Source organism: Macaca fascicularis, chromosome 4, assembly GCF_037993035.2.
Source record: "Macaca fascicularis isolate 582-1 chromosome 4, T2T-MFA8v1.1".
NCBI lineage: Eukaryota > Metazoa > Chordata > Mammalia > Primates > Cercopithecidae > Macaca > Macaca fascicularis.
In genome coordinates, this window is record NC_088378.1 from 138,744,524 (window position 1) to 138,769,317 (window position 24,794).

Below are 24,794 nucleotides of genomic sequence, written 5' to 3' on the forward strand. Positions count from 1 at the left end.
TTCACGCCATTCTCCTGCCTCAGCCTCCCGAGTAGCTGGGACTACAGGCGCCCGCCACCTCGCCCGGCTAGTTTTTTGTAGTTTTAGTAGAGACGGGGTTTCACTGTGTTCACCAGGATGGTCTCGATCTCCTGACCTCGTGATCCACCCGTCTCAGCCTCCCAAAGTGCTGGGATTACAGGCTTGAGCCACCGCGCCCGGCCCACAGAACTATTTTTCATTTAAACAAGAGCAAATTGTAGACCTAAAGATTAGTTCTAAGCACTCAGTTTACAAAAGTGAGATGGATTTATTAAAAACACAGCAAAAGCCTACTGGTTTAAAAATTAAAACAATCCAATTATAGGGTAGCTATTGCCTTTTCTCATTGCAAGAATATTTTCTTCAAAATTATCAAGACAATTCTTATGATGTTCCTTTTGAAACACTACAAAAACAAATATTAAGGTAACTCAAAACTTGAATAATATTTTCTTTATTTACAAGTTAGAATCAACAAAGACAGTCCAGGGGACCAAATGGGGAGATGACTGAAACCCCCAGGGCCCCAAATGGAGCGGAAGGAAAAAGGGAAAACAGAGTAGAAAAAAAAAGTCAACGTAAAAAAAGAGCTCCCCCTTCTTCCCTCCCCGTGGAGGCTGAGGGGACCACGGCCCCACCCTTCCCCCCAGCCTTACCTAGCTTAAAATAAATTAGAACAAACAACCTCAAAACAGGGCCCTTAGAAGTGAATAGGGCAGCTATGGCCTCAGGTAACTCTACATCAGGGCTTTGCACATTCCCACCCTTGCCCTGCCCCATTTTGAATGGGGGCTCTGTGTCCAAGAGATCACTCCCCAATGGGGCTAGGAATTCAATGTTATTTTGTCCATGTCCCTCCTTCAGTAAATGTCCCTGCATCCCTCCCCCACTGCAGAGCCAGCTCTCCTAGAGGGGGGTGGGGGTGTGTGAGATGAAGAAGTGTCACAGCAAAGGGGGAAAGGGCAGGTGGGGCAGGGTGGTCTAGGGGTCCGGTCCTGCGGAGCCTTCCTGCCCCATCTGGCCTGACCCCTTAGCCTGAGTCTGAATCACTGGTGTCTGAAGAGGACGACGATGAAGAGGAGGAGCTGGAATCTGAGCTGGAGCTGGAAGCGCTAAGGCGTGACACTGCTACTTGCTGTGCAGAGGATGACTCTGTTTTCTCATTCACTGCAGAACAAATTTGAAAGTTAAAGACGTTCAAGTCTGAATCTTCAATTGTCAGTAAGAGTCAGGAAGGCAGGATGCAGTCAATCGGTAGTGGCCTGTAAGTATGTACTCACCTTTCTTGGGGGGCTTTTTAGTGGAATTGAGCTGTCCGCTGACATCTTGTAACCGCTTTTCTAATTCCCGCTTTTTCTCCAAAGCTAGTTCCTCCTTTGTCTTTCCCACAGGCTTCTTAATGGCTAATGAAAGAAATTTATCAGGATACATTAAGATTGCCCCAAGCATCTTATTATGGGTCCCTAGGTTCCCAAGTTCCTTTCCTGAACATGAGGAGTCAACCAACACATCCCATTATCCCGGGAGCTGACAATCCTGAAAGCAAACAGACCCCATTATCTTTCCTAATCTGTCCTCAGAACCACGAGATGAACCTCATTTCATACGTACTGTAGGGCTTCCGGGGTTTCTTACGCAGGCAGGAAAGGACATAGCGCTCAAGCTCTCTAAGTGTGGATGGCTTGAGTGTTTCAAAATCAATCTCAATCTCTTCTGGGTTTGAATCACGTAAAGAGGGCTCCCTGGCTTGGATTATATGCACAACTCGGCCCAGCTTCTCCCCAGGTAATTTGTTGATGTCCAGGCTCAGCTGCCGCTTCTCATCGTAACTCATGGGCCTGCTCTCTTCCTCCTCCTCTGAATCATAACCTGTAGGCAGGGCAGGTGGGGCTGTCTTTGTGGCCTTTTTGGGGAGCCTACGGGCAAAAAGAGTTGTCAGCCAAAGAATCTTCATTAACCTCTCCTAGTATGTTCCCACTGTTATAATTCAGTGATCCTATTTCCTACCCAGAGTGGAGCTTCTGCTTTTCCATTCAATGGCCAAGTCAGAGGTGGGGTACTGGGACACTGTATAGTGAAACAGCATTTTATGGAACTCTTACCTGCCAAGCATTTTATTACATTTACTTTGGGCTTTCAAAACTTTATATAGGAATACCTCTTGGAGACAGAAAATTCTGAATTTGGTTCCAGACCATTGCAATAAGGTGAGTACCAAAATAAAATGAGTCACATTACTTGGTTGTTTGGCACTATGTTCTTGACTGTAAGTGGGCAATAGCATTAGGTCTTTAAAAAGACAATGTACGTACATACCTTAATGAAAAACTACTACTAAAAATGTGACACAAAAACATGTTGGAAAAACTGTTGACTCGCTCCATACAGAGTTGTCACAAATCTTCAATTAAAAAAAAGCTGTAATTTCTAAAAAATCTCCATGAAGTGAAGCACAATAAAACAAGGTACACCCATTTAGGTATACTGGTATGGGTCTTTCCACTCCCTAAAACACTACCGAACTACACCATGGGCCAGGTGCAGTGCCTCACATCTGTAATCCCAGCCCTTTGGGAGGCCAAAGCTGACAGATCACTTAAGGTCAGTTCAAGACCAGCCTGCCCAACGTGGCAAAACCCCGTCTCTACTAAAACTACAGAAATCAGCCGAACACTAAAACTACAAAAATTAGCTGGGCTTGGTGGCGCAAGCCTGTAATCCCAGCTATTCGGGAGGCTGAGGCAGAACCGCTTGATCCCAAGAAGTGGAGGCTGCCATGAGCTGAGATGACGCCACTGCACTCCAGCTTAGAGTCTAAAACAAACAACAAAAACACACCAAAAAACCAAAAACTGATACGCCACTAAAAACAAAAGTCTAGACTCATTGATTTAGAGTAACAGGCAAACTACATGGCCCAGGGAACAAATCTTATCTGCCACTTGTCTTTGCAAATAAACTTATTGAAACACAGCCATCTTCATTTGTTTCTAGCTTATGGCTTTCAGAGTTCATTGTCAGAGTAGCTGTGAAAGACCCTATGACTCCCAAAGCCAGGGGTCCCAACCCCCAGACCAGTACCCAGTCTGTAGCCTATTACTGGCCCACACAAGAGGTGAACAGCAAGCATGTGGGCATCACTGCCTCCTGTCAGATCAGCAGAAGTATTAGATTCTTGTAAGAGTATGAACCTGTGAACTGCATGTGGTAGGCATCTAGGCTGCATGCTCCTTATGGGAATCTAATGGCCCAATGATGTGAGGTGTAACAGTTTCATACCAAAAACCATCCCCTCAAACCCCGAGTGGAAAAATCTGTCTTCCAGGGAACTGGTCCCTGGTGCCAAAAAGGTTGGGGACCAATGCTCAAAGCCTATTGTATCTGTTAACTGGCCATTTAGAAAAATCTTTGCAAAGAGAGATGGCATCCCCTGGAGAGAGAGAAATAGCCCAACTAGTCTCTGCTTCCTACTCTAACTCACTTGGTGCCACTTCCTCCAGAAGGTCCAAAGCCAGAAGGGCCTAAAGCAGCACTGCCACCCCCACTGCCACTTGCTTTCTTGGACTTCTTGGGCTGAGGTGGGCGGGGTGCCCGAGGCCCCTTGTCATCTTCATCGGCCCCAGCTCGGCCTCGATGCTTCTCTGCCTTCCGTTTCTTCTTTTTCTCTTTTTTCTCTCTTTTCCTCTTGGGCTTAGATATTGGACCCTGGGACAGAGCAGCCAGTTGTTCGTGCACTGCCCGAAGCTACAGAAAAAACAAGAAGTGGAAAAAGTAAATAAAGATAAAAAGACAAGAAGAAAAAATCAGGACAAAAAGCATGAACCTCTTACCCAGTAAAATCTTTTAAGAGTGACAAAATACCTGTTCCTGTAGTTCTGCTAACCGATGAGCCCTTTCTTCCTCTGAGTCTGAGCTTTCACTCTCTTCTTCTTCCTCCTCGTCGTCCTCATCTTCCTCCTCCTCTTCCTCAGAGGAGCTCTCACTGCTACTTTCCTCACTGGAGGACTCTGAAGATGATTTGGCCAAGCCAGGGGGCATGGCAGTAGAGACTGGTAAAGGCCCTGGTTCCAGTGGTTCATCTGGCATCTTGGCATAACGGAACTCAAATACATCCTATAAAGAGGCACAAACTCAAAACTATGCTGATGAACAGTGGGTGCCCTGCATACCCAGCCACCAAGTGATACAGCTCCAATTTACAACTGTACAGAACAGCGAGACCCTCATGTTGAGGCTACGTAGCACAGATGACAAAATAACTCCCCATACCATTTATTTTTCCAACTCCAACCTTTCCGCTCACCTGAAGCTTTCGTGCCATTGCCACAACATCGTGATCTGGGGGATTGTACTTATAGCAGTTGGAGAACATAAGCCGTACATCAGCAGCAAACTCCTGTGCATCCCGGTAATCACGGTTCTCCATCTTCCGCTGCAGAAGGAGGCAGCATCAGAAGCTGCACAGGCAGGAAGACTCACCTTTCCCTGCCAACCCCAGACACCACAAGAAGAGCCCTCTCTTGAGAGCACAGTGGGGATGACCTTAAGGATCTGTGCCCTGGGGTTCAAGTTTGAAGTCAAAGGAATTTGGGTGGGTTGAAGAGATATTTATGTCTAGAAAAAGAAATCATTTCTAAGTGACAGAGAAGAGGTGGCCTATGACTGTCTTTCCACCCCATAACTTCCTTAACCCAACACTGCCACAACATTAGTACTTAATTATAAACAGTATTGTTCCCAAACAAAGAAACCCCACCCTACTGTTTCAAACTCCAGAAAATATGAATTCTCAAACACCAGACCTTCTTTCTGTTCCACTATTTTATAAAAGTAAACTGCCAAGAACCAAAGACTGCTGTGTGCCCACATAAGGCTACTTAATGTTTTGCACCTAGGCTCCCATCACTGCCTGAGCATCCCATCTGCCCATGCAGTGGGTACCTTGACAGTGCTGAGGTCCATGGGGTGCTTAATGATGTCATGGTAGTCATGCAGGCCAAGTGCAGAAGCATCCACTGGTTTATAGAAAGGCCAAGCATAGGCAGCATGCTTCTTAGAGAGTAACTCCTTCAAAATGCCATTGCAATGTTTTAATTGTTCTGAAAGCTTTCCTTTCTTAGAGCTCTGGTGTTGTTGCTGAGAGTCAGGCAAGTCTTTGCGTGGGGGCTTGATGGGGCGACCACTCTCTCTACGCATAGGGGGAAGCCGTGCTGCTTTAGGCTCAAGACTCCCAGGAGGGCTAGCTGGAGAACCAGGAGCCAGGATGGCTGTAGGTGTAGGGGTGGTAGTATCTGCTTTCCGCTTTACACCTTTTTTCTGCAGAAAGAAAGATAAGGAATCTATTACTCCAAGCCCACCTTACTTAAGACCCTTGCCTCCCTGCTGCCCAGAGGAAATCCACAGATCATACCTTGGCAAGAGGCTGGGCTGGAGGAGCTGCAGTAACAGCAAGGAGCGGGGGTCCAGCAGAGTGCAGGGACTTGAGAAGTGGAGAGGAAATGACTGATGGGTGGGGAATGTTGAGGACAGTGGTAGGTATCTCAGGTGGGGGAGTATACAGGGCTGCGTGTGACACAGAAGAGATGGCAGGCACCTGATGGGCACTGGTAACACTGCCCTGGAGTGCTAGGAAAAAGGAAAAAAGCAAGTATAGTTTGATTCTCTTTCCCCTATCTTTAGGTGTCCATTTGCAAAACTCCTACTCTTCCTACCTGCCAACTTGGCCCCCTTCTTGTGGCTGTTCTTAGGGATGGTCACCACCAGTTCTTGTTCTTCTTGTGGCATTGATGCAACTTTCTGTAGGAAGATCTTTTCCAGAGTTTGTGCCATTAGGACAATATCATCAGTGGGCTATAAGAACACAGACAACAATGAAGAAAGTTAAAAAAAATGCCAACAGAAGATAGACATACACCATCTTTCTCAGAGGCATTCAGACTCTAGGCCATTACCATACCCCCCGCAAGTCACCTTGTCATCAAATCTTGAAGAAAATTTCCTACTCCAGGCCACTACTAATTTCCACTTTCTCTTAACTGTGTCTCCCAAAATACTGAAGAAGAAAAAACTACATGGTCCTTTAAAGTTCAGAAGGGATTAAGAGCTGAAAAGAAAAGAGATCCCTAGTCTACTCAGGTCTCTGGTGCTCTCTAAGAAATAGGGCCACCACCCCCCCAAGTATGAAGTGTTCTACTTAAATAACCTTTAACTGGAGCTCTGGAAGTCACATCACTGTGTTCAATAGTACCATCTAGAATCAGGTTTTGAAAACTGACTACTCTACCTGGGTAACACCCTTACTAGCAAAGCATTTAAGCTTTATGTAGACAAAGTATCTAGCAATAATAGAAGTCACTGTTTATCTGCATCTGCTAAATGAACACACAGAAAAACTCACCTTGTTGTAAATGTAACAGTTGGTGAACATGGTATTAAAATCTTGCATACACTCTGAGGCAGCCCAATAATAATTGTTTTCAAGTCTCCTCTTAATAGTACCCATGTCCATAGGCTGTTTTATAATTTTGTGATAATCCTAAATAGAGAAATGTTAGGTCAGAACCATAGGAAAATAAATGCTTACAGACACTACGGATCCCCGACTCTCTCTCTCACACACACACACCCCCCCCTAAGCATCAAAGGAATATTTACTTAAACTGCGGCCCCAGTTAAACTGTGGGACAAAATAAATAAATATTCTTGACACCCACAGGGAGGCCCCTGCTGCCTTTCTCTAACCACCCACCTCCCACCCACTCTGGACACTTCCCATCCTGTAACATTACCTCTGGGGCTGGCTATCCATGGGCTGCATGAGGGAAAGGAAGAAGCTAAGAATTTTGGCCACCGTGGTCCTCTCCCCAACCCGAGGTGGGAATCTGTAAAATGGAGCCAGGGCACAAAAGTTAAGGAAGGACACATGGAGGGCACAAGGAAAGATGCCAAGATAGTTACAGCAAGCGGTCGGATCAATCACAAAGGACCAAGAATCCAGAAATCTGGTGGCTAACTGCCCTACAGGGGAGAAATGGGAACTCCCTAGGGGCCGCAGCATCTACACTAGGCAGACCACCCCCATTCACACGCAGTCTTGCTCATCCCTTACCTCCCAGGCTCCAATGTCTCTACTCACCGGTAGACCCAGTTTGACAGCATCCACAGGCTGCCGGAATGGCCATGCAAACTGATGTTTCCACAGAGCCTTCATCACTACCTTGTGTAGGTATTGCAGCTGGTTGGTAACTCGTCCTGGCTTTTTGGGATTGGACACCTCCGGGGGTGGTGGGTTGGCAGGGGTCAGTTGCAAAGCAGGCACCGAAGCCATTGTGGGGCTCTCAAATCCCTCATACAAGAGGGAGGGTTTTCGAATCCTTTTCCCTGGTGCCGCTGCTTCTGGGCCCAGCCCCAGCAACCCTGCATTCCCTTCCCCAGGGAGCCTGTAAAGATGGGAAACAAAATTAGGGCAATATCGTGCAAATCAGAAAAAAGTGCATTTGCACAAAGGTCTAATAAATCCAGGTGTTGGCCCTAGTGAGGTGGTTGCACTTATGCCAAGTGATTTAAGCAGAAACAATATCCAAACAATCTGTGGAGCTTTTATTGCTGGCCCTGCCGTTCTTTTATTAGTATTTTTAGTATACTATCTAGATCCCACCTTCTGAACTCTAATGACTTCTTTTTCGTATTTTAAACTCTAAAATTGTTTCTGATAGGGCACAATATCTCAGAACTACAGCCCTATGGGGATGGGGCTCAAGCAAGATGGGAGGAGCTAAGAAACTCAAACCCCAAGCTTCCTCCTCACTGGGGGGTTTGGTGGTTGCCATGGTGGTTGAGCGCTGGTGAAAAGAGGAAGAGAACAATTATGGACATAGAAAATTCCATAAAATGCTGGTAAGACATCGAATAATCCACCTAGATAGAAGAGAGAGCACCATCTTCCACAAGGTCTGGGTAGTTAACGCCACAACAGAACATGGACTAAAAACTCAAATGAAAAACCATACCAACTTAAAAAACACCCAGACAAGGAAGCATTTGTCAGACTTCACAGGCCGAAACTGCCAAGCCCCCAAAATTATTCGCACCAAATGAAAGTCTCCTCACTCCAAGAAAGTCAAAAACCCGTACAAAACAGTCAAGGTCACCAAGTGATAGCCCCCCCCTTCCACCCACCCACTACACAACACGATTCCACTACCAGTTCCCCACTATAGCACCAACTCCAGACACCAAACGCCAACAGTGGTTCATCTACAGTCCCTCAGGTGCTCCTCCGATGAGTTTCCTACCACCTAAGATTTAAGACATTATATGGGAATCTCATTGTTTACAACGCAGTGCTGAACGAGGAACCTTAGATCTACCCTCCTGCTCCGAACGAAACCCCTAGCATTAGGAAAAAACAATGCCTCCACCAACAAACACCACATACAACCCACTCGCCCAAAGAAAACAAAAGATTTAATGACATATCCTGGGCATTAGGAACCCGCAGACTTGGAGAGTGATCCCTTTACCCTTCTCCGGGAATCCCCGTTGCCAGTCCCTTAAGCTATCACCATGGCAACCCTACAGGGCGCTAGAGGTGGCCGTGAATCCCCCCTAAAAAACTATGACAAACCGCCGCTAGACACCAGACCCCATCAAACGCCAGAGCTGCTGTCCACCCTCACTACACTCCACCGCCAAACTAGCTCTGCCTGACTCGGTGAAGACTGGGCCACGGCGGCATCAAGTGTATAAAATGACAACCTGTATTCCCCTCCATGCGCAGTAGCCGGGCCGCCACCACCGTTCCAAAACCGTCGCTCAATGCCCTCCGCGCGGCCGAGTCAACAGCCGCGCCGCCCAACAGCAGCGCGCCGGGGCCGCTCCGTACTCCCCCCGAGCACGGCGCCCCACACCCCTGTGCCGCCGCCCGCAACATCCCCTTCCCACACGCGGCTCCCGGGAACGTACTTGTTGTGAGGGGTCACGTTTTGCAGCATCTTGACCGCAGGGAACCGGCGCTGCCCTCAGCCGCGGGAAGTCCGGGTGGCCTCGGTTCCCCTCACCGCCCGGTCCAGCATAACCCGGTAAGTACGGGGGAGGCCGTTCCTCCTGGGCCTCCAGGCAACAAACCCCCTGCCGGACCGGCACGAAAGCAGTCTCTTTGGGGCCTCTCGGAGAGCTCCAGGCAGCTTGGCGCGCTCTGCAGACGGCGGACAGCAAGAAAATGGCGGCGGCCTCCGCTGAGGCGGGCGACTAAGGAGGGACTGACTCTTCAAAGGACGGTCCCCGATCTCAGACACCGTCGTCGATATAGCCCGCTGTTGCTCTGCAGGGATCCCCTCTTCTTGTCGGGAGCCTACGGGGCGGACGAGGTCCCGTTTCGTTCTCGGATGGAGGCGGATGAACACGAAAAGTGGTTTAGGGAGCCGCCGCCTCCATCTTTGAAATCCTCTTGAGGGCGGAGTAGAAGGGGAGGACAGACTCCGAGGATTGGGCGGGGCCCGAAAAAGGGGAGCTTCAGGGGCTTCTATGGGGTCTGTACTGTCCGCTGGGACCAGTCATAGGCCGGGACGAAGGCCATTTCCAAGCGGATGGAGGTGGATTGTAATGGCGGCCCCGGACGACTCGAAGGCTCTGTATCAGTAGGCAGAATCCTCCAGCTCGTTCTAGAGGCTGCTCCACTCCAGCGCGAAATGGCGCCGCCGAGCCCCGCGCCAGCCCTTTATATATAGGCGGGGAGGAGGAGCTTCGCCGCTCATGCGCGCCACCCCGCTCGAGATTTCCCCCACCCCCTCCGCGCGCGCGCGCTCGCTCACGCGGGTGAAGAAGCTGAGTCGAAGGGGAAGGAACACCTCTCCGCGGGAGCTTTTCCTATTGGCCAGCAGCAACGATGACGTCATAAACTTCATTTCCAAGGTGTCAGTCACCAGGCAGAAGAGTGCCGCAGAGACCCACAGGGAAGTGGCAACCCGCCACATCTCCAAGCCAATTGGCTGAGCTGTGGTCCGCCGAATCCAGGCAAAGAGGATGGTTGGAAGGGGTGCGGAAGCCATCGCCCCACAGCCTCCAGCACCCTCTCCCCGCCTCCCCTTCCAACAAAGTCTTCCCAGGCTTCCAAGCACAGCACAACTGGAGACTGCCAAGCTCGGGCAGGTCGTGCCATTCGTAGCTCCTCCATTGGCCAGACCGGCAGGGAAACGGGAGGGGTCGCGTGGGCGTAGCCTGCCTGGGCCCTCCAGGGGTGTGGCCGCAAGACGCCCGGCGGGTGGTGGTTCTCGGCGGCAAGGCAGCTGCAGCGAAGAATCTGAAACGAAGAAGACGACGCCATCTTAGAAGCCGCGGCCTGTTCCTCTATGGCTAACAGCTACGGGCTTCAGAACGGCGACGAGGGGATCTAACGTTTCCATGCCCCACAATGTAAAACACAGGCTTGCTAAAGTCTTAAAATACTCCACTCCCTCCCCCAGACCAAATATGGAAAGACAAGAGCAAAACACTCATTATTTACTGTTTAGTCCTAAAGACTACAAAAGCTAGAATACGTCTCCCAAATTTGCACGTCCAAGCGCCTTTCTAATCCCTCCCCCTCACACCTACGATTACCAATACATTTCTGCTCGTTCGAAAAAACCTCGGCAACCCTGAAGTGGGATTAAAATCTCCAAACGCATCCAATGTAACCCACCTCACCTCTTCCTCAAACTCCATTCCGGCGTCTGGCTCAGAGCAGAAAAAACAAGTCCTGTGAGGGGTGACTTAGGGGAAAAACCCTCCCCCTCCAGGCGGGCTCGGACCTTTCCCCACACGCCACACCACCCCTAAGGGTATCCGCCTCTTAGGGGCCCTCCGCCACGGGGGCGAAAGAACCCCCCCGCCCCCCCACCAGGGTCCGGAGTCCTCCCCACGGAGCGGCTGGTCCATCGGTCAGCGCCAGGGAGGAGGGCGAGCGGAGGAGGCGGCGGCTGCGGCTCAGACTAGCCCTCCCCCTCCTCCCCTCCTCCCCTCCCCCCGGCCGTCCGCCTCCGAGGAGGGGCAGGAGCCATTTTGGGAGCTCAGTTTCGCCCCCTCCCCCCAACTTACTCAAGTCTTCCTCATAACTTGGTTATCTAAATAAGGGTACAGACTCTATGAATAAACCAGAGCCCAAAGTCTGGATCTCCAGAGCATCTCTGGGGCCGTCCCCGCCCCCTTACAAGAGAGTGAAAGGATTTCCCCCACCCGAGAAAACCTGGGCTTTGGCGGGGCGTCCCCTCCCCCGTTTCCCCTTTCTTCGCTACCAGGGAGAAAACAAACTTGTGTACCTATCAGGGAAAAGTAATCAGCGTAGGTGAACAAATACACGGTAAGATTCCCCCTCCCCCGGGAAGGACTCGTGAGGGCCTAGGTCCTTTAGCTGCAACCATGCCACCCTCCCTCCTCTGCAGTAGCCCTTCAGCTCCAACCTCGGTTACTGCGTCTAAAATGGCCGCCAGTCTCCTGTCTTCTTACCCCCTAGTAGGGCAAACCCGGGGAGGGCGGGGGAAAATGAGCATCGGGAAAGCAGAGTCCCCTTCCCCCAGCCAGGGATCAGGCCTTGGCCCCCAAAAGTACAAGCGGCCCCGTCCGGGTGGCTGCAGCAGAGAGGGCAATGACACAGCAACTTTGCAGAGGCCTCCTCCCCTCCCCCTAGTGGCCCAACCGCCCAAATCCGCTTTTCTCCACCCGGGCTCTGCAGGCCAGGACAGAGGCCCATCAGGGGGCCGGCCGTGGAAGAAGAACTTAGCAGGCTGAGAAAATACCAGGCCTTAGAAAGGAAAAGGGCAGCCAGACATTGCTCTCGTTTATTCCCTGCATTCCGGAAAATCACTGCCTCCCGATCCTCTATCCTCCCTTCCCCCACATGAGTCACCAGGGAGGCTACTGCTACTCAGTAATTTGGGAAAGTAACTCTTTTCCTCCTTTCCGTTCCCTCCCCCGCAGTACACAAGGAGAGAACTGTTCAGGACTGGGGGAGGGGATGAGGGAGGCGAGGGAAGAGGCCACCCTGGAGAAACCCGAAACCTTGGGAGCTGTGAAATCATTCCAGGTCCCGAGCCTCCCTCGCATCTCAGACCACGCTTTCTAGACCCCCTACTGCCAGCACCCACCTTGGGCCTGGTTTCTGTTCCTAAGCAGACCTCAAGCTTTCAGCTTGTGAGACCCCCAGCCTGGAGTAGACACGTGCTCAGTAAAGATCCTACAGGGGCAAAAGGCCCCACAGGCCGTGTCCACGTGAATGCACACAAATTCGGTAAGCGACTCGAAGCGTAACCTCCAGCCTGCAGTGTGACCACTGGAGCTCCCCTACCGCGAACACAAAGGGCGCACAGCAATGCTCCCTCCAGAGGCTCTGGGGAGAAAAGAAGTTGGCGCCTGGGAACAACCTCAGTTCACAGCCTGGGTGGCCAACTCCTAAAGCATTCACATCCACGGGTAGGGGCCACAGCCACCACTCCTCAGCCCACCGCCAGGTCACCCCTCCCTCGGCCTCCGATGGATCCCTTCTCACCTGGCTCCCGGCTGCTGTACCCCCAGGGGACGAATGGAATGGGGGGGCCACACCGCCCCCTAACCCTTTTGCCCTCCAATTGGTATGGAGGCATGAGGCTGGCCATTCCCATCCCCCCCCCCAGTGGCCCTCTCCCGCTCGCCCCCCTCTACGCTCCCATTGGCTGTAAAAGGTTTGAAAGACAAATCTTCCCACTCTCAGCATTCTTTTCTGAACCCCAAGAATCCCCCTCCCGGACTCCCCACCATTGGCTAAGCACTTGACTGACAACATCTCCGCCCCACAAGGGCCCCTTCTCACCTGGATCCTAAAGCCTTCCAGGGGGCCTCCAAAGTTGCCCTCGGCTTGGTACGGGGTATGTAATCCGGGGTGTCAACCCCCCCCGGAAAACGAAGCCGTGTTGGGGGAGGGGGCGTAGCCCCCAGCCCCTCCCTTCCCGAACGGGCTGGGGGGTGGGGAGAGCACCCGGGCCGCGCGGCCACGTCAGCAGCGCCCAGATTGGCTGACGGGGGTCACGTGCCGCTGCCCCCCCCCAAGCCACGAGGGCCAGTTTTCCGAACGTTCCTGGGGGTCGCGCAAGGGGCCAAGGGGGCCGCATGGCCCAGGCCTATGTCCTGAAACCCAGAGCACTATAATGCTGCCGCTTGTCCATATCCCCAGCTTCCTATCCCGCAGTCCTCGACTCTGTCCCCCCCACTCGCCTCTCCATACGGGTTCAGCATGGCTGCCGCAGACCAGGAACACGCACAGCGCAGGCGCAAGGGTGCGACCTGACTGGGGGAGGGGAAAGGAGTGCCAGAGGCGGCGGGGAGAGCCGTAGTGCGCAGGCGTCGGGGCCGGAATCGCAGCTCCGGCGGCGGGGCTCGGAGCGCGCGAATTTGGTTGGGCGGGGGAGCCGGCGCCCTGGCGCCGACCGCCTGCCTCAGCGCCCCCTCCACCACTACCCGCGGCCTAGCTGGGTAGCCGCGGGCGACCAGGCTTGTTTCCTTCTAGGTGGGTGTAAAGTGCACCTTGGCTGGTCTTGGCCTGAAACCAGCGGACGCGCGCGCCAGGAAACTTGTCAGCGGAGGAGAATGGGGCCTGGACCTGGAGATATGAGGGTCTGCAGAGAGGGGCCCCTTTCCTGGTGTCGTGTGGTGTGACCGCTGGACAGGGCGTTTCTCGCCCTCGTCGCGCCTGCCGCGCGGAGAGATGAGGTGCGGACCGCAGACATGGACTTTGTATTCGGCTTTAGTCTTAGGCAGCCTTACAATTCCTCCGTGCCATGAACCTACGCTAGACTTTTCTTTAGTGAGACCTGTGAGTCCCTGGACCGCTCTATCTTGTACGATATTTACCAGCTGATCACTTTTCTTTCTCTATCTCGTAGTGGACCGTTTAAACCTCTTATACTCTTAAAGTTACGACCTCTACTCTCTCAATCTTGAGTGAATCCCCCCAAAATTTTGGAATTGGTAACATAAAATGTTATGGTGATTCAGTTGCCAGCTAAAAAGTAAGCCTTTAATTTGTCATTAGCCGATAACCTCTCCCTTGATTACCCAGAGTAAGGTCTAGATTTTCACGCTGCAGACCCTAATCTCTCCTCACCGACAGATGGCACCTCACAGAACAGAAAGGCCAACTTGCAGAACTCCTGGCTTCCCATTTCCCACCTGCAAACTGGGTCAAGTGTGTATTCCTTTACCATTTCACTAGAGGTCCTCCCTTCGGTTTAAGGAAATCCTTTACTATTGACCTGGTCAACCTTCTCTATTACCCGGAAGCTCTCTTCCTTTCTCCGCCCTTTGACCTTTTTAACTTTTCTCTTGGTTTCCCTGCTGACAAAAAGAGAACAACCCTCTCAATCACCTGCCCTCTTAGAGACTCATTTCTCTCAGCTCCCTTGCACAGCCAAGACCTGAAATTGAAATTATCCTTACTATCTCAATTCTTTGTCACCCTCTCTCTCCCTATCCCCACTCCTCAAGCCACCTCTGTCAGGCTGCTATCACCAAAACTTTTCTGGCAGATGTCACCAAGAACCTCCTAAGTGGCAAAGTCAGGAAGCACTTTACAGTTCTCACCTTATTTGACCTCTGAGGCATTAGACATTTGATCATGTTTCCTTCCTGACATTCTCTCTACCCTTGACTTCTATGACCACTCTCACTTGTTTCTTTTTCTATTTGTCTAACTGTTCCTCTCCAGTCTCAGTGGGTTTTTCTTCCTTAGCCCCTTTTTATGTGTTGATGTTTGCCGTGATTCTTGTTTGCTTCTAATTCTGTTCAACTTCTCTAAGTAATCTGACTCCATGGCTCAAAGCCTCTCAAGTCTGAATCTTTAGTTCACACAGCTCTTTAAGCTAAACTTCCTACTAAATATTCCCACTTGGATAACTCTCAGACACCAATATGTTCAAAATTGATGCAATCTCTATACACTCTAGACCTGCTCTTTCTCTTCTGTTATCCCGAGTAATGGCGGCTATTTAACCCCAAAGCCTGTAATCTGGGAGCCTGTTGTTGATTTCCTTTTCTCATACCCTTACAGACTCATCATTTTGCCTCTTAACTATGCATCAACTCACCCTTCTATCCTAGTTCTATCACCTGAGCTGTACCAACAGTCTCCTAAATTATCTCCTAGACACATGGCTATTTGGATTTAAATTAATACAATTTTAAATTTAGTGTCTCAATATACTAGCCATATTTTAAGTTCTCAATTGCCACATGTGAGTAGTGGCTGTCATATGGGAAAGCACAGATTATTGAACATTTGTGTCATTGCAAGTAGTTTTTTTTTTTTCCTGATACGGAGTCGGAGTCTTGCTCTGTTGCCCAGGATGGAGTGCAGTGGCGCGGTCTTGGCTTACTACAACCTCTGCCTCCCGGGTTCAAGCAATTCTGCCTCAACCTCCCAAGTAGCTGGGATTACAGGCGCCCGCCAGCACACCCAGCTAATGTCTGTATTTTTAGTAGAGATGGGGTTTCACCATGTTGGCCGGGCCAGTCTCGAATTCCTGACCTCGTGATCCACCCACCTCGGCCTCCCAAAGTGCTGGGATTACAGGTGTGAGCCACTGCGCCCAGCCTCATTGCAAGAAGTTCTATTGGACAGTGCTGCTTTAGACTTTCCTCTCTGCCTCGGCCACAATACTGCCAGGAGAAAGCTTTCCAAAATATAGCCCTGGCCATAGCTCTCTTTTAAACTCTATGTTAATTCCTTATTGGCTATGTGATGAAGTCCAAATTCCTGTGTTTGCCAGAACAGTCTGCCTAGCTTTCCAGCCTCATGTCTAACCACTTCCTCTTGGGCCCTATATTCCAGCTGTATTGAACTGTTTCCCAGACGCATCATTTTGTTTCATGCCTCTGTGTTTTACACATAATGCACTTTTTATATGGAGTAGACTTTTCCCCAATCTATGTAAGCCTAAATAACATCTCTGAAAACATCTGTTATCGTTGAAGTTGAGCTGACTGCTCATTCTTTGGTGTCCCTTACTCTTAGGATTTTACTTTCCACAGTGAATGGCATTTATGTGATTACATGTTTCTCTCCAGTACTAGGCCTTGATTTTGAGAGCAGGGCCATGATATATTTTTCTTGCTTTGCTTTTTTTTTTTTTTTTTTAATATCCTCAGGTCCTTGCACAGTATCTGGCCAGTATTAGCTTCTCACAAGTTGAGCAAATATTGAGGTGAATTGATGTGTAAGTAAGTATGTGACTTAGGTAAGATTGAAATGTGTATGTTTTATGGGGTGCCATATATAGGGGAAGAATCATAGACAAAATTATTGCCTTCAGACATATCTGAGACATTAGAATTATGTGAGGAAAGACAGAAGTAGAACAGCACAGGTTATTGTCACAGAGAGTAGTCTAGTCCAATCTGGCCAGAACATAAGCTACAAGAAGTAGAGCAGGAGAAGAGAAAATGGGAGGTAAATGTATATTGGAGAACATATTATGGAAGGTTTCCGGTGCTGTTAAGTTTGGAACCAGTGGGGAACCACTGAAATTTTTTGAGTAATGACTTGATCAGAGTTATGTTGTTAGATAGGAACTCTGTCTTCCAGTGGCTGGCACTGTCTATGTTAATAAACATCAAATTAAAATGTTAGGAGGTAGGAAAGAGATGTGATTGGTGATACAAAACATTTATTGAGTAGTTAAAATGTGTCGGGTACTGTGATGAGTACTTTACATGTATTAACTCTTTTAATCCTTATAACCCTGTAAAGTCAATACTAATATTATCACCCTCAGTTTTCAAATGAAACAACAGAAGCAAAGGACGGGTTAGTCTGTGTTCTGATGCTATCACAGAATACTCACAGACTGGGTAATTTATAAACAGTAGTTTATTTGGCTCAGTTCCAGATGCTTGGAAGTCCAAGAGCATGACATTGGCACCTGGTGAGAGCCTTGTGCTGCATCATCCCACGGCAGAAGGGCAAACAAGCACATGAGATGGAGAGAGAATAGGGGCCAGAACATACCCTTTGTTTGTTTGTTATTTTACTTTTTATTTTATTTTTTTTGAGACGGAGTCTCGCTCTGTTGCCCAGGCTGCAGTGCAGTGTGCAGTGGCACGATCTCGGCTCACTGCAAGCTCCGCCTCCCGAGTTCACACCATTCTCCTGCCTCAGCCTCCGGAGTAGCTGGGACTATGGGCGCCCACCACGCCCAGCTAATTTTTTGTATTTTTAGTAGGGACAGGGTTTCACCGTGTTAGCTAGGATGATCTAGATCTCCTGACCTTGTGATCCGCCTGCCTCGGCCTCCCAAAGTGCTGGGATTACAGGCATGAGCCACCATGCCCTGCCTCAGAACGCACCCTTTTAAATGGGAACCCGTACCTACATTAGTAGCATTAATCCATGAGAGCAGAGCCCTCATGACCTAATTAGCTCTTAAAGGTCCCAGTTAAAACTGTCAAAATGGCAGTTAATTTCAACAAGAGTTTTGGAGGGGAGATTCAAACCATAGCAGATAGTATTTACCTAAGGTCACACTTTTAGTAAGTAGCAGAACTGGGATTTGAACCCAGCTAACTCTGGGTGGTATATTATTCTGTTTACTAGGCACAACAGGGAATTTAAGATCCAAGATTGAAGTTAGATAAAAAAAGATTAGGAAGAGTAGATTTGAGAGTCACCTTTGAGATGATATTTGAATCAACCGTGAAGGTAGCCGAGGTTTATAAAGGAGCGGGTATAAAAACAATTTAGGATAAAGGATTGAGCTTTGGGTTACATCTTCATATAGGGAGCAAGAATAGGAAGTGGAACCAGTGGAAAATCTCAAACAAGAAGCAGCAGAGCAATATAATGTGAGGAAGCTAGAACAGGAGATGGTTCCAGGAAGGATTTCATGTTTATTGAATGACTGATTAAATCAGGACTCCTTAAGCTTTTTATGTGCCATTAGCTTTTTTGGCAGTTTGGTGAAGCCTTTGGATCTTGTCTGATGATATTTGTAAATGCATAAAATAAAATATAAACTATAGTTATCAAAATACAGTGGTCCCCCCTTAACTGCAGTTTCACTTTCTGTGATTTCAGTTACCCAAAGTCAACCTTGTCTGAAAATAAGTACAATAAGATACTTTGTGTATGAGACAGAAAGACCATATTCACATAATTTTTATTACAGTAGAATTGTCCTATTGTTAATCTCTTCCTGTGCCTAATTTATAAATTAAACTTTATCATAGGTATATCTATGGATAGGAGAAACTGTGTAATTACATTTGGTGCTATGTGGGGGACACTACTATATTTAAAGAAATGTGTGATCTAGTAGTATGTGTTTCTGTATTAATACAATACAGTGTTTCTTTATTAATACATTAAAAAGCATGATTTATTGGCAAGTTTAACAACTCCCATAATTTTAAGTGATATTTTAAGATGTCTGTAACAACTATAATGTGACATGAAAATATTAATTGATGGTGTTTTCTATTGATGACAGTGTTACAGCTGCTGGCTGGTACTGCAAAGATTTATTTTCTACATTCTTAAAATTAAATTTCAATGAGAGTTTTTTGAAAATAAAGTTGACTTTTTTTATTCCATCCAAGTTTATGGACCTCTGAATTCTTTTTCTTTTAGAAATTTTTTATTGATACATAATCATTATACATATTTAGGGGGTACATGTGATATTTTGATACATGCATATGATGTGTAATGATCAAATCAGGGTAATTAGGATATCCATCGCCTCAAACATTATTTCCTTCTGTTGGGAGCATTTCAAATCTACTCTTCTAGCTATTTTGAAATATACAGTAAATTAATGTTAACTGTAGTCACCCAGCTGTGCTATCAAACACTATAGAATTTATTCCTTCATTTTAACTATATTTTTTTGACCATTAATGAATCTCACTTCATCCCTCTTCCACCTCCACCCTTTCCCAGCCTCTGGTAACCATCATTCTACCCTCTACCTCCGTAAGATCAACTTTTTTAGCTCCCACATATGAGAACATGTGATATTTTTCTTTCTGTGCCTGACTTATTTCATTAACATAATGACTTCCAGTTCCATCCATGTTGCTGGAAATGACAGGATTTCATTCTCTTTTATGGTTGAATAGTATCCATTGTATATATATACACCACATTTTCTTTATCCAGTCTTTTCTTGATAGACTCTTAGATTGATTCCATGTCTTGGCTACTGTGGGTAGTGCTGCAATAAACATGGACATGTACACATCTCTGATATATTGATTTCCTTTCTTTTGGCTATATACCCAGCAGTGGGATTGCTGAATCAGATAGTAGATCTATTTTTAGTTGTTTGAGGAATCTTTATGCTGTTTTCCATAGTGGCTATGTTAATTTACATTTCTGCCATCAGTATATGAGCATTCCCCTTTCTCTGCATCCTCATCAGTATCTCATCTGTGTCTTTTTGATAATAGCCAATTTAAGTAGATTCAGATGATATCTCATTGTGGTTTTGAGTTGCATTTCCCTTATGATTAGTGATGTTGACAATTTTTTCATATGCCTGTAGGCCATTTGTATGTCTTTTGAGAAAGGTCTATTCAGATCTTTGCCCATTTTCAAATAGAGGATTATCTGGAGGATTTTTGCTGTTGAATTTGAGTTCCTTATATATTGTGGTTATTAATCCCTTATCAGATGGATAGTTTACACATATTTTTTTCCCATTCTGAAGGTTGTCTCTTCACTCTGTTGATATATATTCTAGTTATTAATCTCTTATCAAATGGATAGTTTGCACATATTTTTTCCCATTCTGAAGGTTGTCTCTTCACTCTGTTGTTTCCTTTGCTGTGGCAGAAGCCTTTTAGCTCGATGTAATTCCGTTTGTCTATTTTTGCTTTCTTGCCTGTCCTTTTGAAGTCTTTAACCAAAAAATGTTTGCTCAAAGTCTTGAGCATTTCCCCAGTATTTTCCTACAGTAATTTTTATAGTTTCAGGTCTTACATTTAAGTTTTTAATCCATTTTGATTTAATTTTTGTATTTGATGAGAGATAGGGGTCTAGTTGTATTTTTCTGCATATTGTTATTCAGTTTTCCCAGTACCATTTAATGAAGAGTGTGTCCTTTTCCCATTGAATATCTTGGTACCTTTGTTGAAAATCAGTTGGCTGTTAAGATGTGGATCTATTATTTCTGGGTTCTTTCTTTGGTTCTGTTGGTCTATGTATCTGTTTTTATGCCAGTACCATGCTCTTTTAGTTACTGTAGCTTTGTAGTATATTTTGAAGTCAGTTGGTATGATGCCTATAGCTTTGTTATTTTTGTTCAGGATTACCTTGACTATTTGTGTCTTCTGTGGTTCCATATTAATTTTAGGTTTGTTTTTTCTCTTTCTGCAAATAATGGATTTGTATTTTGGTAGGAATTGCAACAAATCTGTAGATTGATTTTGGTAGTACAGTCATTTTCACAATACAAATTCTTCCAAAGACATAGGATGTCTTTCCATTTTTTTGTGTGACCTCTTCAGTTTCTTTCCTCAGTGTCTCATAGTTTTCTGTGTAGAGATCTTTCACCTCCTTGGTTTATTCTAGATATTTTATTTTGTGGTTTTTTTGGTGGTGGAGGGGTGTTGTAGCTATTGTAAATGGGATTACTTTCTTTGATTTCTTTTTTCACTAGTTTACTGTTTGTATCCAGAAGCATCATTAATTTTTATATGATAATTTTATATCTTGCAACTTTACTGAATTTATCAATTCTAAGAAGTTTTTGTGTGTGTATGTGGAACTTTTAGTTTATAGATTTGTATGTTTACTTGTTTAATGTCTATTTTCATTAGACTTTAAGTGTGATGATGGCAGGTATCTGTTACACAGCATACTGCTAGACCCATAGAAGGTGGCCAATAAATATTTGCTAAATAAATGAACTTTTCTGAGTCGCAGTTTTCTTGTTTATATAATGGAGATAATACATTATAACCTTGTAGAGTAGTTGTAAAGATTACTGTATCATAGTAATGTCACTAAAAGGGAAGGATGAATATGGGTATGGAGAAATATACTGAGGTAGAAATAAGAATAAATGTGGGAGCTGGATGGCTAGGTTTGCTCTCTCAAACAGGAGGTGGCAGGGAGTAGGAAGAAAACGGTAGTTGACAAGGAGCTTGGGAAGGACCTAGAATGGAATTGGAAGGGTAGTAGAGTACATAGGGAAGGCTGTGGAGGTGTAGAATGGCTCATAGAAACTGGGTGCGGTCGCTCATGCCTGTAATCAAAGCACTTAGGGAGGCCGAGTCAGGTGGATCACGAGGTCGGGAGATCAAGATTATCCTGGCTAAGATGGTGAAACCCCATCTCTACTAAAAATTAAAAAATATATATAAATTAGCCTGGTGTGGTGGCACACGCCTGTAGTCCCAGATACTCCAGAGCTGAGGCAGGAGGAGAATCACTTGAACCCGGGAGGCAGAGGTTGCAGTGAGCAGAGATCGCACCACTGCACTCCAGCCTGGACAACAGAGCGAGACTCTGTCTCAAAAAAAAAGAAAAAAAAGAATGGCTCATAGATAAGCCTGATAAGATGACAAGATTTACCTTTGAAACATCTGTGTTAGAAGAGACAATCCATCACTATCACCTGCAGGCTCTTCCATTCTCAGTTCAGCACCTTCAGAGACTGGTAGCCCATTTGTTCATCGAGTGAAAGGTCACTTGGTGGTGGATATAGATACATACATATATATATATATATATATATCTCCACTATATATATATAACCGCTCTATATATATCCACTATATATATCTACTATCCATTATATATAGAGAGAGAGAGAACACCCTCCCCTAAGGTCCTTGCAGTAGAAATGAGGTGACTATGAAACAGACATAAATGGAAGAGAATAATACAATTAAAACAGTATAACACAGGGTGCTTTGGAAACATACTGAAGAGGCAATTAATCTCAACTCAGGGTTCAAGGAAGGCTTCCTGAGAGGAGCGAGATTTCACCTGAAAGGACATATAGAAGTAGGTAAGTAGACTTCAGGTCATTAAGGGTCATGACAAGGAAAGTAGATCATTAAGAATCATGGAGGGTTTTCATGCAGAAGTATAATATGATCAACTAAGCATAATAAAAATATCCTTCTGGCAGCACTGTGGAAAATAATAAGATTGGAGAGAGAGAGACCAATTATAAGAAAGTTGCAATAATCCAGTGAAAACCAACCATTGAAGGCCTGGACCAGTGGGAATGGAAAGAAAAGAAAGGAAGGTTCGAGAGCTATTAGAATTCTTAGGACAATTGAATGGGAAGGTTTGAGGAAGATGGGGTTGTCAAGGATGACCCACGTTTGTAGCTCAGGTGGACATCTTGTTATTCACTGAAGTCTTAAATATAGGAGAGGAGTTGGAATATATTGGGAAGTGAAAGTGATGAATGTACTCTTGTAATCTTGCGATGGAGATACATTCAGAGTAGCAATTCCTAACTTTATTTGCCTATGGAATACCTAATTAGAATTCATTATTGAACCATCAGTTTTATGAAACATAAAATAGAAAACTCACCAATTTTTTTAAACTAATGGCACAGTTTGAAAATTATAAGATACTGCTTTTCTTTTAAAACTTCATTCTCTTAGACATTTTTGAGATAATTAGGAGAAATGAACAGATTGGGTTAAATGAAGTTAAGTAACTTTTAATTTTGTTGGTTGTGGTGATGGCATTATAGTTATGTTAAGAGAAAGGTTATTATCTATTATAGATATGCCTAAAAATATTTTCTGGTGAAATGTAATGGCAGAATTTCTTTAAAATACTCCAAAAAATGCAGAACAATAGATGAAACAAGAATGGAAGAATAGTAAATGTTGGAAAATGTTGAAATTCATGACAGTACATTGGAGTTTATTAGATTTTTCTCTTCTGTGTGTGCTTGGAGCTTTTCAGGATAAAATTTTAAAAACTAGTCAGATTCAAAGGAAATTAGTGGAATATATAATTTTAAATTAATAAATCAATATTGAATCATACGATAAATGTAATTTGAATATGTGGTAAGACAAGTGACAGACCAGAGATCATCAAGTAGATGACAAATGTCACCTAAGTAGTTAGTTAGGAAATGCTGTTTGAGCATTAATACACAGATTTAACCTTATGTTTATGCCTTGGATGATCTCATACAATTGTCTGAGATGCCATATGTTGAAAATAGCTGTATTGAGGTGATTACTTTTCTTTTTTTTTTTTTGAGACGGAGTCTCGCTCTGTCGCCCAGGCTGGAGTGCAGTGGCCGGATCTCAGCTCACTGCAAGCTCCGCCTCCCGGGTTTACCCTATTCTCCTGCCTCAGCCTCCCGAGTAGCTGGGACTACAGGCGCCCGCCACCTCGCCCGGCTAGTTTTTTGTATTTTTTAGTAGAGACGGGGTTTCACCGTGTTAGCCAGGATGGTCTCGATCTCCTGACCTCGTGATCTGCCCGTCTCGGCCTCCCAAAGTACTGGGATTACAGGCTTGAGCCACCGCGCCCGGCCGAGGTGGTTACTTTTCATAGGATTCTCCCTTCTCTAGGAATAGCTCTAATCCGTAGGGGTAATACTGTACCTGGCCACAACCAATGAATCCAGTGGTACACACCTAATACAAGCTGAGCCAGTCAGAGAGTCTCTCCCAGCAAAGCAAAACATGAAAGATAAAGAGGCAGGAGGCCTTTGCAGGTGAGCATATTAATGGCAACTCAACTCCTGCCTCTAAGGTCCCTGTGGCTATTCTACCTGAGGCTAGCTTATTCAACTATTACTTTCATTTCATGAGTTAGATCAGTATCTTTCCTATAAATCCTCGTTTTTAAAATTTAAGTTGGCCAGAATTGGTTTCTATTGCTTGCAAATAAAATAGACTTATTAAATATAATAAATTGTTGCATAATAAAAATATAAATGTGTTTGATGTTGCATTATGTCTATGTGAAAATAAATTAAAAAATAAATGATTGCTATCATCAAACTTACTTTTTTTATTTCTTGAGGAACGCTATTATCTTGTGAAGAATACAGTTTAAGAACTGCTGTTGCATAGCATCCAAGTGAATTTGACCAGAAGCGGTTGGGATATGGGTAGTGTGGAACTCAGTAAGATCTGAGCTGAAGAGGTAAGCTTGGAAAACATTAGCAAATGGGTGGTAACTGAAGGCATGTGGGAGTAAATGAGATCATCCAGGGCAAGTGTATAGTGTAAGAAGAGTAAAGGTTGAGGACAAAACTCCAGGGAATACCAGTACTTAAAGGGTTGCTGAAAGAAAGGAGTCCCAAAGGGACTGAAAAGGGGATGCCAGAAAAGTAGGAGGAAAAACTAGGAGAGAGTGCCATCAGGGATGCCAAAAATTTGACCAATTTAGGAGATAGGGTATGGCCAACAGTGTCAAATGTTGCAGAGACTGTAGTTCATTTGATTTGGCAACACAAAAGTATTGGTGAACAACTGCATTGTTGAGAGTTAAAAGATTAAATGGCAAATATGAGAACCGGGCCACAGTTGCCCATGACTTTTCCAAGAAATTTGACTCTGCTAGGGGGAAAAATAGAGTCTTATTTTATTTTATTTTATTTATTTTATTTTATTCTATTCTATTTTATTTTGAGACGGAGTCTTGCTCTGTCACCCAGGCTGGAGTGCAATGGCACGATCTCGGCTCACTGCAACCTCCGCCTCCTGGGTTCAACCGATTCTCCTGCCTCAGCCTCCCGAGTAGCTGGGGTTACAGGCATCCTCCACCACGCCTG

General features: G+C 46.0%; 1 protein-coding gene across 23 annotated transcripts; it reads right to left on the reverse strand.

Annotated features, from left to right (window-relative positions):
* Positions 1-459: 459 nt before the first annotated feature.
* On the reverse strand, positions 460-13,295 carry BRD2 (bromodomain containing 2). Of its 23 annotated transcripts, none has more exons than XM_074038388.1 (15): positions 10,901-10,965; positions 10,708-10,733; positions 8,986-10,321; positions 7,157-7,460; positions 6,810-6,902; positions 6,419-6,556; positions 5,733-5,871; positions 5,432-5,646; positions 4,963-5,337; positions 4,325-4,453; positions 3,883-4,134; positions 3,503-3,765; positions 1,633-1,937; positions 1,302-1,424; positions 460-1,188 (listed from the first exon to the last, which is right to left on the reverse strand). In XM_074038388.1, exons 6-15 carry the CDS (start codon positions 6,527-6,529, stop codon positions 1,052-1,054), a joined length of 2,049 nt encoding a protein of 682 aa, XP_073894489.1. In that variant the 5' UTR covers positions 6,530-6,556; positions 6,810-6,902; positions 7,157-7,460; positions 8,986-10,321; positions 10,708-10,733; positions 10,901-10,965; the 3' UTR covers positions 460-1,051. The 23 variants fall into 23 exon arrangements, 8 of the variants coding, with proteins under 8 accessions (XP_073894489.1, XP_073894490.1, XP_073894487.1 ...); XM_074038389.1 differs by having other exon boundaries at positions 10,703-10,733; XR_012433934.1 differs by lacking the exons at positions 10,708-10,733; positions 10,901-10,965 and adding an exon at positions 12,845-13,295 and having other exon boundaries at positions 1,633-1,890; positions 3,577-3,765.
* Between the last annotated feature and the right edge of the window lie 11,499 nt (positions 13,296-24,794).